Here is a 14,515-nt window from a genome sequence, read left to right on the forward strand (position 1 = left end):
ATGTGGTCGAAGATTTTCATCCTTGATTCGTCGATGTACGGTTGTTGTTGACAAGTTTAGTGTGTGTGCTATTCCTCTTATCGTTGTTCGTTTGTGAAGAGGTATCAACTTAATTCTATGTAAATCTAATTCAATTATCTTTCTAACAACTTTATTGACCATCTTAGAAGAGATACCAATCACATCTCCATTTTCATTAGCCAGTTTTGCATCATGCCATAATCTCGAAACCGTTTTAAAACTAACTTCAAGCCGAGCGGAAGTATCAGTGATAACTCCCCTGTGAAGTCTCTCATATGTGCTTCCTTGCATCAATTTTTCAAGAATCCTTCTCTTCACATCAGAAGTTAAATTCTTCATCTTATTTCCATGGCGAATAGGTTCTGGTTCTGCGATGGTGTTAATAGGACAGTGTATCTCTTCTTCTTCTTCTTCTTCACTATCACCATCATCATTTCTTCCGGGTAACATCCGTTTAAATTGATGAGATCCGTTTAAATCGATTTGAATCAATAATAACTGGAGATGGAATTGTAATTGGAGATGGAACTGTAGTTGATAGAAAATTACCTTAAGATAGATTATCCTCGGGATTTTGATTCAAGTCAAAACCCATTTCACTTGGTAATTTTATCAAACACGTAAAGGGTGAATCCCCATTGACACACACTGAAAATAATATCCACTTGTTGTTACTGCCTAAAAGAATTCATCGACACTAAGTTCTTCTTCATCATTGTAATTTCGATCCTCGCTGTAGAATTTATCATATCAATACTCTCATATCAGCTGGAATCGTATCACCAACTTTAAGCTCAACGATATCACCAGGAAGATTGTGAATATGTTTCCCTTCACGAATAACATTAGCCGTCTCAGACTATATCTCTTTCAGCGCTTCCAAAGCCTTCTCGGCGTTACTCTCCTGCCAAACTCCAACAATGGCATTCAAAATCAAGATCAAGAATATCACCAACGGCTCAACAAAAGCCGTAATTCCCATATCACCACCTTCATCACCATCATACCAAGCTAAAACAAACGAAATAACAACAGCAACAAGTAAAATCCTAACTAGGGTATCTTTAAACTGATCTAAAACCAATCTCCAAATCAAAGGACCGTCATGTTTCTCTAATTCATTCACACCATAGATCTGACGATGTTTCTCAACTTCTTCTTTAGTTAATCCAAACTTTAAACTCTTTCAAACAATCTGGTACATCCTTTCCCCATCTTTAATTCAATTCAACAGATCCAGAAAACACGAATTTTGAATTTGGAAAATTGGTTTCTCAGTTTCAATTTCGGAGAGATGAATTTATTCGGTGAGAGGGCAAAAAAGGAAAAAACACAAATTACGGCGGAACTGATTGGTTTTATTAAAAACCTTAATCTTCCCGCTATCCCAAACAGACCTATTAAAAAGAACGGAGGGAGTACCAAATTAATTTCTTATAGAACCAGTTTTTGTTGTCTAGGAATTGATTTCGACCACAAGTTGGATTACAATGGCCAGATGACTCACTTAAATTAAGGAATTTAGTATATGAGTACATATTTAAAAAGAAATTTGATTCAATTAACATCTGTAGATATCGAGTGTCACCCGCATCCAGTCCACCAAAATGGCAAAACTAGAAAGTTTATCTACATACAGTCACCGGTAGCGGATGGGAGATCATCTGCCAAATCGGTTAAAGACGTGATCTCTCTACTGGAATATTGCGCAAGTTATGATTTTCAGCCTTTCTTTCTGATTTTAGTTTTTTACTGGTTTCCTTGAATAGTTTACCGTTTTTATGTTGATGTAACTGTAGTATGCATTCAACTGGATTTGTGCCCATGCTACTTACCGGGCATTTTTTTCTTCTTTTACTTGGTGTGTCTGGGGCTTCACGCCGCCACGTGGCGATGCATTCTTTATTTGGTGTGGCTCGGCGAATACACTAAATAAGTGGAGAAGAGATAAGAAATATGTGCGAATTTAATTTATTTTTCCCTTTTACTTTCGCAAAAAACATGTGTAAAATATGTGGGTTTTCTTTTTCCTTTATGTATTAATTTGAAAAAATGAGTCCTTATATGGCAGGAACTCGATTTTCGAATTGAATTTGGACTTCCATAAAATTCCAAACACAATAAGTTAAGTTTTCCTTTTGAGTTTGTTTTTAAATCAATCATAAGTTGCCAAGTGATTTCACCAAAACTCTCGTTTCACAACAGTCACAAAAGGCTTATTTAGGCCAATAGGAAAGAAGGCTTCCTTACCGTTCAATGTGGGAGCTTTATTTGTCTAGGCCTTTAAGCCTTTAGATTCTTCTCCTCGCAATTTTTTGACGTTGCTATGTTGCCTGGGTGCTGACCACGCATTCTAGAAAGGCAACAGAAGGAATGGATGCAGCTTTAAATGCACTTGCGTTGCGGTTCCATAGAAATGCCGAAATTTTAAACACCAAGAGATTCACAAAACTCTTGGCTTCTTGCACAAACAGATTTTTCCTATTCTCCTCTCTGGATTAGTTGTTGCGGTGATGAAATCAGACTCGGCGTACTAAAAACTAAACCAGTAGGGAATTAAAGATTATGAAGGTATCTCTGAAATTGTGTGTTTCCTTTACATATCATTCGACCCTTCTGGTAATGGAAAACATAGACAGCCTTCATGCATGGTCGGTAACTCACAAATTGTTAGTTGTGCAACAAATAAACAGCACAAAACACGTCTGAATTTGTTAAGTGTTTGTATATACAGACGGCGAGTGGGTAATGTGCTAAAACTGAGACAAGCAAACAAATTATAATTCGTCGCGCATCATTTCTAATGGAGGAACCTCTACATCAGGAATACCATTGTCATCGATACGCACTCCATTAAATCCATTTTCAGCTACCCCAGCCCCCAAATCTCCTGGTACGATCGTCCCTGCTTTCATAGCTTCTGTAACCTTTCTTAGCAAAAGGAAAACTCCAATGCGTTTCGATACGACATAGAAAACAGCACAAGAGAACATGAAGCAGCCACCAAACAGTATTAACCTGCCAAAGAATTACCACCATGAAGAATGAGATGAGATGGAGGGTGGACGGATAGGAGGTAAAACACGTCGTGCTTTATTTACCTTTCAACAACATCCTGACGCCGCATGGTGGATAGCAGGTTTTTGGTCCGCATTAGTAGCGAGCGGTGACCCTTGTATTCACTTTCTGCCTTCTTCAATACTCCTGTTGATTCATCTGTAAAAGACAACATCCAGATTTATAAATATCACTATGCGAGACATATTAATGGAGCTCGGCCATTGTTATAAAAATAAAAACATACCGAAAGTTGCCAGTATATTTTCACTTCTTTCAACTTCCTGAAAAATCATTAGTAGGTCAGAGACGATATTTATAAAAGTGAAACCAATGAATATATCCTACAGAAACCAGCAAACAGTATGATACTGTAATTATTGTTCCCAAAGCTTACATAGATGGACGAAAGAAATGTATTTCACCTGAACCATCAGTTGACGAGTGCGCCTAAGGCTTTCAGTGATGCTTTCTGAAGCATTTGTTATTCCAGCCTTTGTTCTTGAAAATAAATACAATAAAATTATAATAGTTCAGCAACATATTCGGAAAAAATAACTACGCGAGAGTGTTCACCCTAGAAACTGCAACAGACATCAGGGAGATCGTATTTCCTTTCACATCTAACACCATATAATACAGACAAGTAAGAAGACTTCATAATCAATGCTGAACTAGTGACGAATAGAGTGAAGCTCCGCCATAATTGTCAACTGTTCTAGCAAACTAAGGTCAGTTTATAAATACTGCTAGGTTAGCTATACCTTCTATATTCTGTACTATCCTTGTTCGTCTTAAAAAGTGATACATGCCATGTGGGAATACGGTAACACTGGATAACCTAAAGCATATAAGAAATAATTCTCTATCAACCAAATACAAACATATTACTTACTGTAAATTGCGCCGGCGAATTGTGGACTCCTCTCCACCTCCTAAAAGAAGTTCCCTCTGTCATCACCACAATTTATTGAAACATTAGCACGGCAAAACTAAGTGACAGAGGATGGAAACAACAATTATATTTCCAACTCCAACTGGAGAAGGTGCATTGGTAACCTTTAAGCAAAATGATCCAACTGTATATATTTATCCTTTGGAATAGAATTCTAAATCCAAACTTTCTTGACTTGGAGAGTAATTCTCATTTAGACCTAGGTATTGGGCGTATTGATTGGGACCCATACCGAAAAACGGATCATAGAGTTGATTGGTTACTCCAACTAATACTACTTCCAAAAACTCAAAACTTTTACTACTATTTACTTAAAGCAAAACAACTCCATCACCTTTGTCTGAGCAGCTTTTCTCATATTGGTCTGTGCTTGCAGATTAGCATTTCTCAGTCCCAAATGTAAACTACAGCCATTAAACATGTAAATAACCAAATGAAAATATATAATCCCAAACGAAGAGAGAGACAGAGATGGATAACCTTTGGTACTGATCCTTCCAAAATTTTAATGTCGATTGAGCGGACTGTACTTGCTCTTCCGTAAGCAACTGCTGTGCGAGAAGATCAAGTCTGAATTGCAATGACCTAAGTAGAGCCAACCCATCTTGTGCAAGACCATTCAATCTCTGGTGAGAATTCTCTTCTTTTGTCATTCCATCAACAGATGTACCAAATGCCTGAATGGCTTTCACATTGTTTTCAACGCTTGAAGATGTCTCTTCCCATTCTTTGATCACTTTCTCTACAGCTTGTGTAACCTCATCATCCATTATAACCTACAAATCTGTCGTACGAGTATAAGAAATTTTACCACATCTAACCCATTTACATAGCCATTATAAACTAATTCAAGAACTTCAAATTTCTATCAGGATTTTGATTCCATGGGTCTTCCCATAACCACTTTAATTCAGTGTTAACAACTAAATAAGCAATTCGAAAATTAAAAGAAAACACTTAAAATTTACAGTAAAATAAAATACTAATTGAAACACTACAGTAAAATGAAATACTAATTGAAACACTACAATCATATCAAGATACATATTCAGAAATTAGATACTAGATTTAATCAGGGAAAACCAAAGAGATTGAGTTAGAAACACTTAAAATTTTATTAAGATATCAACCACTCGCAAACATGTGCTACAAACGAAAAATACAATTAAAACATAACACCACATACGGAAGTTGGCTCACTTATGACGACTCTAATGTTTAGACCAATGCTAGCTCAAATATGCTTTATTATATATGATTACATTGTCGAACATCTGCCCGAGCAAAATAAGCAAAGTACTACACAAGTTAATGTAAGAATCCTAAGGGTATCGTGTAGGTCTAACAAGCGGCCAGCTTAACAAAATCCTGTCTAATGCATCCGAAAACTTCCACTAATAAATTAAATGGCACAGGAAGAAGTTAATATACTGGAGAAATGAGAAACCTACCTGAGAATCAAATTCTGGTTCACGAGAAGGCCTAAATGAACAGTTCCAGCCAACTTATCGTACTGCTCGTACCCTACAACCATCAGAATTAAGAAGTAACTAAAAGCTCAGAACTAAAAACATCCGGCCAAAAAGGGCATAAGGTAGAGGACGGGGCTTAAAAGTAAGACTGCCATCTAAGGCGTCTGCACCACAGCACAAATTCCTAGTTTTTATAGGTTGCTAATTCCACTGACGTAATACAGCATGCACTACTCTAACACTGTACCGACTACCCCATACCTTACACAACATCTCTATTACTATACAGTATTGAGTAAAGTTCAGATGGGACATAACTCTAACAAGGCTAACCTTACAACTACAAATCTCCGATGGATTTCGTCAGGATTGCCATTGTTTGGGAAAGCATCCTCTATATCACTTAGTGTTTGCTTTATGCCAACATGAGAAATCACGAAGACTATCAGAAAGCTTCATAATTCAGTATGTATATCAAGGCAAGTGAATAGACAAATCAAAAATAATGCTAACTATCAGAAAGCTTCATAATTCAGTATGTATATCAAGGCAAGTGAATAGACAAATCAAAAATAATGCTACAAAAAAAAAACTTAGCAACTGGTATTTAAGTACATCCATTGATAATAACATGCCTATATTCAGCACTTAAAACAATCACTATTGGTTGATCTAACAGCGCTCACATGGAAGAATTGACAACCACTGACTTTACAAACATATAGGAGATGCACAAACCTGTGCAGATTATCATTTAATGACGAAATAGAATTCATATTAATTCTCCATGATATGGATCTGTTGATTCAGATAGTAACTCCCACTACTTCTATTAGTAAATTGCTACCAAGAAACCACTTTTTTCTGATAAAAGTATTAAGAAAACCCGTATTGAAATTCACAGAGTAAAAGAGCAATTCTAAGATTACCATAATGTCTACAATCTAAAAGTATCAATGTCACCAATTTAAGTCCAACTGCGCACAAGAGAAAGCAGAAAATAACAGCATAAACCAAGAAAACACACATGCATTTAAATTTGACCTAACTAATAAACCCTCTACCAGCCGAGCTGCTTTTGAAACTTGGGTAAAGACAATGCCGTAAAGACAGACACTAATATAAAGCCAATGATCACTATAAGAACCGAAAAATCAAATATGGGCTACAATTCCCTTTTGATGAAGTATAATACCTTAAGCAGATGAAGGATTAAGTAGATGAAGTTTCTCCAACGAAAAATCTGAAAAATAGAGGATGAATTTCAATAAACCAACAAAAACCCAGAATAAGCAAGAAAGAAATAGGTCTTAATTACTAAGAAAACCAGATTAGAATCATAAGAATTCAATAAAATCGAAATTAAAATAAGAATCTTACCAATGCAACAAATGGATACTTGTGCAATTTCTGTTACTTGTGTCAATGATCACTCTACTGGGTTTTAAAAGTTACAGAAGCTGAGATAGATTGATTTTTTGGGTTAGAGAAGACAGAGATCGGGTTTAGGCTTGAAAAACGCCTGCTTTTCCGTTTTATATAGAAACCCCCCGAATTGACTTGGGTTACGGGTGTATTTACCGCCCCATCTTTTGGACCAAATTGATGGGTAGTAAAATTGTAAGTATCGTCATCAGCGCATCTGATGATCCCTGTAATAGGATCACCCTTAGTCGAGGTCCAACTTTGATTTTTGTTACTATATATGTGTTCTAATTTTTTTATGATTTTATCCACGACATAGCTAATTAATTTGAATCCCGAGAATTTGTGATGCCGAGTATTTGCCTGGCGTTAGAAATTACTATCACTCGGACAATTAAAAATTGAATCCAAAATCTGCAGCTAATTGGTAACACACAGAAATGAGAGCCGGCCTTTTTGGTCAGTATAGGTGAGTCTATTCCTTCCCACAGAACCATAGTCGAGAGTTTCCTCCTCATATTGCTTGGCAGTCAATTAGGGGTGGCGGTGTGTAGTTGCCACATCTGTCTTCTGCAAGGGAAATGAGTAGCTTGCTTGTATGCCATCTCAATTAAATACCGGCAAGCGTGGCTCTGTGCAGTTCATGTCTCCAATATATATAATCTCCTCCTCACTTACGCAAGGAAGACGAATCAGTTCATCTTACATCGTTAAAATAGTAATGAATCAAAATTATGCACAATGACTAGAATGAACCAGTGAAACAAGATGTCGAGGATCAGAACAATAAACAATATTTCTGCGCAATAAATAAACCTGTTGGTGTAGTTGTCTGGAATAGTTCTTTGTCAACACTGCAAAGCAGATTTAATTGACACACCAAAGTGGGATGAAGTGCATTAGAACAAGCAAAAATGTTGAGAGATTCGATCTAAAACCTTCAGAATCAATCTGCAAATTCAATTAAGTTATGCAGTTCCCCCGGAGTTCTATAGGGGCTTAACTTGTTATTTCAGATGTTTGAGACAAAATTATGTACCTCTAATAAAGAATGCACTCTTAACACTGGGCAAACAATATCTTTCGTTTGTAACCGACCTTCAAGAGAAGGAAAATACTGCTCCATGGGTCTCTCCCGGCTGCTGATTTCATACAGTATCTGGCTAGCATACAACCGAGGTAACGTTGGCAGGCTCATTTCACTTTCCAAAAGTCTTCAGCAATTTAACATTGGAGTTCACAGTTTAAGCACACATTCTGCAAATTAGTGATCAATGAAGATTTCAGTCAGGAAGCAGAATAGTAAGTCCTAATGCATACTAGTTACTAGACTTCCCAAGCCAATTTCCGGAAAAAGAAGATGGCTAATTAACTGAAAATAGCACTGTACTGATTCCAATAAAATACACACACATTTAGTACCAGAAAATCAACCATTTAAACTAAAGAAAAACATATTAGGTATAAATTACTGCTTATGGGCTTTCAACATGCATATTGTACCTGAACTGCAAGCTTTTGTGGATTTTTTTACCAGAGCTGAACATCTTAAATTGGGCTCAGAAGAATGCGATTGGCAAGGGCTTCTATGGCTATTAGTTAGATGCTGGATAAACCATTTATCTACTCACCAATCCCATGGGCCATGGTATTAACTATTAAGCACGGGACAACAAAGTTTCACTACTAAATCCAGCTAGCATACCTCAAGAAGAAAAATATGACTATATGATAGGATACAGCTTTGATGTTACTTCCTAAAACATACCACTTTTCGTAATTCACAATTACTAGGTAAAACATTTACATTTACTACTATTGTTAAAGAACAGACTCGAGTCATGTCTGTTAGAAGTTACGTATCATTGTTTCAAAAAATACTATCAATTTTATACATAGAAGGTAAGATGTATCTTGCACCACAAATTGTGGTATAATGAGCAAGTTGCACTGGTTTTGGAATTGATGAACAATACGAGAAAAAAAAAAACCTTACTTGTGACTTGTTTCTAGCTCTGAAGTTCTCTACCCCAGTGTGAAGTACCATAGCCAATGATTAGCTGAAGTGAGTGGACATAGCCTCGGCATGAAAAAGATGGCGCAGTACAATAATATAGGGTGCTTTAGGATGAGAAAGCATCCTCGGGAATTTCAAATCCATGCTTGAACATTGCTCCAACTACCTGCTCTACTTTGGTTCTGTGACCATAATCCGTGTAGGCCCTATACATAATTAAGAATGTTTTCTTTGATGGGTCAATATTAGATTGTTCCATCTCTTCAAGAACTTTTTCCATTTCCTCCAGCCGATTTTGTGATGAATACATGACCATCTTACAATGATACAAGGATCGACAGATCCTCCATCTAGCAGACTCGGCCTGTTTCAGAAATTTTGCCAGCTCTTCCACAGCATTGCAACGGAAAAAAATTGCTATGATTGATAACATCACATTCTTTGTTACAACCCTAGTGTTACGATTAAAAGCATCATTGATATAACTCTGCATGTGTTCTATCAAGTTCTCTTGGGCATAAACGTTAATTAGCTTCACATGTAACCAAGCCCTATAATCCTCTTCCGGGATAATCTTCATCAATGCTTCAATCTTCCTAACCCTGTCAGCGTCAGAAGAATCACAGTATGCAGCAATCATGGTTCTTACTAGTACCACATCTTTCTCATTTACATGATCCTTAACCAATTCATAAATACTTTCCATCTTATCCACTTTCTTCCAATGTGCGTAACCTCGAAGCATGTAAAAATGGGTTTGAATATCAGGTTTGACTGGTCCTTGTACCATGAATGCGTATATCCACTCCATTTTATCGAATTGCCAAGCAGTAACATACCCAGAAATAAGATTGTTATAAGTAGTTATATTAGGAGAGAGGTTCGCCTCCTTAATCTCCAAAAATATCCTCTCCATGTAAGGTACCAAACACAATCGCCCATAAAGTGAAGTTAAAATGTTATAAGTAACAATAGTAGGAACAACTTCTTTCTTCATTTCAATAAACAACTTCCGACATTTCCAATCCAAACCGTTGTACAAATACGCTGACATTAAAGCATTATACATCAAAGTTGTTCTCCTCCCAGCACTAGCAGCCTCCATAAACAACTCAACAGCAAGGTCAACATCCTTAACTCTACCAGAAATCACAATCCCCTTGGCATATTCGTCTGTTTCCATTGCCCAACCTTCATGATTTTTTTTAAATCTCCAACTAAACACTTGCAAAATCATACACCATTACATCATCATAATACACTATTTTCAAAACCCTAAAAATAAAAAGTTACCGAAATTTATACCTGCAGAGCTAATTGAGGCTGTGACTTTAGCTGATTAAGCAACTCAATAAACGCCGAACTCCCATGTCTTGGAAACAAATAATTAGAATCCAAAATCCCTTCAATCTTTACCAAATCATAAGCATTTTCAAGTAATTTATCCCTTAACTTAGATACATCAAAAATGATATTAGGTTCTTTATCAAACCTATAACTAGTAGAAGAATCTTTCTCAGTAAACAATTTGGTAATCTCTCTAGGAAAATCATTTTTTTGAACAAAAAGAACAAGATTGAATAAAGGGTTCTCCGATAAATCTACGATTTAGGTTTTTCAGTGTTGTTTTAGGTTTTACATACCATTTTTATTTTTGTTGAGTCAGTTCCAATTTAACCCTGTTTGAAATTCCCAAGGCTCTCTTCATCTTACTGTAACAAGTAGGGTGCACGTGCGTTGCACGTCGGTGAAACTACACTTAAGGCTTGCTGCAGCTCACCTGTATAGTTTGTCGAAAGTATCAGTTCCACATTGTATTGCAAAAACATGAAATTTGATAGCTTATTCAAAGGAGAAGCTTGAAGAGAAACTGCTGTAATGACCAAATGCAAGGATTTGGTCAATGAAAGCTCTATTTGTCTTTTGCAATAACAAATAGAGATGTTTTAGGTTCCTACATTCGCTGTACAGAGGAACTGGGAACTGGCCGACTTGATACTATGGCCATCGATGCTAACAAAGTGTAATTTCGGCCAGCTGAACCACTTCCTAATAAGAATATCATAAACTAAGCAACTAATTAAGAATATTGTGGGTTGTTGATACAAAAATGTCACGCAGCAAGCAAGCGGTTGTAAATACCGATGTATAAATTTTATTTGCTCGAACATGGCAGATGACTTCCTAGAGGGTTTTGTAAACCGGAAATACTATTTTCTGGTCAAATGATAATGAGGCGAAGATAGGATGAAAAATATTGGAAGAACACCAACAGAACCTAAGCATTGATATTGCAATGTGATGTGAGCCAAATATGAGAACACACCACCAACTTTCGCGTAACAAATTCAATCAAGAACGAAGTTATTATGATCTAATTTACAGGAATCAAGAATTGAAAATATAAAATTTACAAAAATTCCAAGGAAAATTTCACCAAACACAATCAAAAGCAGTGTAACCAAAGGTGGTGGTTAACATCTGATGCACGACCTCAGTGTAATGTTGACGCACCAACTTGTACGGTGAAAGGACAGGTTATAAGAAGGTCAACTGCTCAATAACTAAAACTTTCAACTGAACCACATTACTCCAACATCATAATATTATGATATTATATATATCACCAACGTTTTGCAACCAAAACCCCATAAAGCTGACACTTCCTAAACTTAGAACTCTGGAAGGTCGGCTAACAAATTCAGATAAACAGTCAAGCTAACCAACAATCAACAACACAGTGAGCATGCAGAGATCCATTTAAATTCAACCAAATTAACTCTATAGGCATCCACAGAAAACTGAAATCACTAAAAGAAATTAACAGCCGGAGCGAAATTGGTTTGACGACATTTCAAATTCAATTGAGACCACTTGACTCAGTGTAATCTAAACTGTGTTAAGGTTTGGCTTGTATAAATCCTACTCACATATCTTTGCAGTTTGGAGTCTGGATCTGTTTAAAATTAATCCCCTTAATTAATAATTGAGTCACTTAGATGGAATGTTCCTGCTCAATTGAATTGAGTCAAAGAGACCCAAATATATAACAATTCATAAACCCTAAAATTCCAAAACACCCTGGAGCCAAATTATCTCAAATTTTCACAGAACTGAACCAATAAAATTCTTCATAAATTTCTTGAAATTAATAAAATGAAAAACAAACAGATATTATGTTTCCCATACAAACCCAAATCAAATAAAACCCCTAAAACTTACAAAAACCCTTGAATTTCAGATTACCTAAATCAAAATATCTTAGAAAAATTACATAATTAACAGAATCTCTTGTTTTATTAAACTGCACTATCAATAAATCATGCATGTCCAATTATAGTTTATTAAGAAAATGAAGCAGTTTGATATCGAACACTAACCTGATGATAATGTGACGAATTAGCGAAGTGATATTGAAACTGGATTTGGGTGGATATGAAAATCAATCAATTAATTTGGTGCTTCCCTCGAATAAGTTTGGGAGAGAAAATGAAATCAAAGGAATTAATCACTAAATACTGTCGGAGAAGAGAGATCAGTCAGAGAAGATCGAGGAGGAAAAAAAAGAAAAGAGAAAGAAAAGAAACGAATTGTTTCTGTTTAACGTTTATGTGAAAGAGGTACTTTGTAATCTAACTAGGGCTTAACCCGTGCCGTTACAATCTTGGATTACATAATCTTTTATTTTTCTTCTTAGGCATCTACTCAAAATAGACCTATGTAAATAAATTGGAAATTGTATTATCAATTGAATCAGTCACAATTCAAATGTATCCCTTTGTTTTTATTAAAAACATGACTAAAAAAAAATCTTGGTTTCCGATGTTAACATACAGAATTACGAAGAAAACATCCATGACTTCCGGTAGATAGGAGCACTTCCTAGATCGAATTCCGTCTGCATCTATGATTGGTACCTGTAAAAAGAATCTCTCTCTATTTTTTTTAATAGAAAAGGAGATTTTATTTAGATAAAATTCAAACGATTACATTTCCTCTCTAATGAGAATTTTAAGCCACATGAGAAAAACTGAGACCCATGATTTCGACACTCTACTTGTTCTAGCAGTTTTTGCTAGAAAGTTTGACTTCATTTGACTCCCTAGGCACATAAGTGGCCATACCTGAAATTGTTCTAATATGTCTTTACAATCAGAGATGGCATTGTTATCTGTCCATCTAATCGACCCAACGCTACCATTTATTTCATTAATCACATTCTGGCAGTCTCCTTCAAAATGCAAACACTCCACTGCAGCCTCCTGACAGTCTCCTTCAAAATGCAAACATTCCATTGCAGTCTCATTAGCGATGTCTCGTAGAAGTTATTTTTAGAATATTATATCCATGGACCCGATAGAAATTTGCAGCTCTAGAGATGGTAGAAATTTGCAGCTCTAGATATATTAAATCATTTGACATGAGCTTTATATTCTTAAAGTGAGCGTTGATTGGCAATGAAAAACGGGAATACCTCAAATCTGAAACATGCAATGAATACATATTAGAAATAAGAAGAAACCCAAACATAGTTTCTTAGTTTCTTTCATTAGATTACCTGGAAAAAAAATTGATAAAAATTGAAAAAGCGGAGGTCTAACAACACCATACAATATTTCTCTTAGCAATCTGTATGGACTAACTCCAATATACTTTCTAGAGAATCAACTAGACAGTCAGACTCAATCCATATAAAAGTATATCGAGGAGTTAATATCTCTCTCTTGATTTGATTTACTCAAGCAAAACATGCGAGTCCTAATCAAATACAAGGAATAACTTGGATGGTACCAAAGACCAATATCCAAGTGTCAATCAATGTAAATCAACAACCAAAGGTTGCATATTCTAATTGATTGATCTTCAACGCACAACCTGTATTATTTCAATTATAAAGATAAACAATATAATGCGGAAACAGAGATAACACAGACAACAGAATTTTGTTAACGAGGAAAACGCAAATGCAGAAAAACCCCAAGACCTAGTCCAGATTGAACACACACTGTATTAAGCCGCTACAGATGCTAGCCTACTCCAAGCTAACTTCATACTGGATTGTAATTGAACCCAAATCAGTCTCCCACTGATCCAAGGTACAGTTGTACTTCCTACGCCTCTGATCCCAGCAGGATACTGCACACTTGATTCCCTTAGATGTTCTCACCCACAACCAAGAGTTGCTATGACCCAAAGTCGAAGACTTGACAATAAACAAATCTTTCTCACACATACAAGTCTATCAAAAGATCAATCTGTCTCCCACAGATAAACCCTAAAAGGTTTTGTTCCGTCTTTTGATAATAATCAAGGTGAACAGGAACCAATTGATAATCCGGTCTTATATTCCCGAAGAACATCCTAGAGTTATCAATCACCTCACAACAATCTTAATTTTATGGTAGCGAAACAAGATGTTGCGGAATCACAAACAATTGGACGAAGATGTTTGTGATTACTTTTTATATCTTTTATATCGGAGATATTAATATCAAGCCAATCAATCTGATTTTACTCGTACGATATAAGATGCAAGATAAGATCACACAACTACGATAAAAGTAGTAT

The 14,515-nt window shown here is 36.0% G+C and overlaps 2 protein-coding genes across 12 annotated transcripts; both read right to left on the minus strand.

Moving 5' to 3' along the window:
* Window positions 1–2,570: 2,570 nt before the first annotated feature.
* On the minus strand, window positions 2,571–7,412 carry LOC113336720. Of its 3 annotated transcripts, XM_026582385.1 has the most exons (11): window positions 6,886–7,412; window positions 6,701–6,748; window positions 5,839–5,918; window positions 5,485–5,557; window positions 4,514–4,817; window positions 4,368–4,437; window positions 3,974–4,029; window positions 3,504–3,579; window positions 3,326–3,362; window positions 3,123–3,237; window positions 2,571–3,039 (listed from the first exon to the last, which is right to left on the minus strand). In XM_026582385.1, exons 5-11 carry the CDS (start codon window positions 4,801–4,803, stop codon window positions 2,799–2,801), a joined length of 885 nt encoding a protein of 294 aa, XP_026438170.1. In that variant the 5' UTR covers window positions 4,804–4,817; window positions 5,485–5,557; window positions 5,839–5,918; window positions 6,701–6,748; window positions 6,886–7,412; the 3' UTR covers window positions 2,571–2,798. The 3 variants fall into 3 exon arrangements, with proteins under 3 accessions (XP_026438170.1, XP_026438169.1, XP_026438172.1); XM_026582384.1 differs by lacking the exon at window positions 5,839–5,918; XM_026582387.1 differs by lacking the exons at window positions 5,485–5,557; window positions 5,839–5,918.
* Window positions 7,413–7,758: 346 nt separating this feature from the next.
* On the minus strand, window positions 7,759–12,975 carry LOC113336718 (pentatricopeptide repeat-containing protein At2g30780-like). 9 transcript variants are annotated; one of them, XM_026582383.1, is made up of 5 exons: window positions 12,782–12,975; window positions 10,591–10,727; window positions 10,253–10,319; window positions 8,927–10,171; window positions 7,759–8,187 (listed from the first exon to the last, which is right to left on the minus strand). In XM_026582383.1, exon 4 carries the CDS (start codon window positions 10,128–10,130, stop codon window positions 9,054–9,056), a length of 1,077 nt encoding a protein of 358 aa, XP_026438168.1. In that variant the 5' UTR covers window positions 10,131–10,171; window positions 10,253–10,319; window positions 10,591–10,727; window positions 12,782–12,975; the 3' UTR covers window positions 7,759–8,187; window positions 8,927–9,053. The 9 variants fall into 9 exon arrangements, with proteins under 9 accessions (XP_026438168.1, XP_026438165.1, XP_026438167.1 ...); XM_026582380.1 differs by having other exon boundaries at window positions 8,927–10,164; window positions 12,328–12,975; XM_026582382.1 differs by having other exon boundaries at window positions 12,328–12,975.
* Between the last annotated feature and the right edge of the window lie 1,540 nt (window positions 12,976–14,515).

Source organism: Papaver somniferum, unplaced genomic scaffold (genome assembly GCF_003573695.1).
Source record: "Papaver somniferum cultivar HN1 unplaced genomic scaffold, ASM357369v1 unplaced-scaffold_154, whole genome shotgun sequence".
Classification (NCBI taxonomy): domain Eukaryota; kingdom Viridiplantae; phylum Streptophyta; class Magnoliopsida; order Ranunculales; family Papaveraceae; genus Papaver; species Papaver somniferum.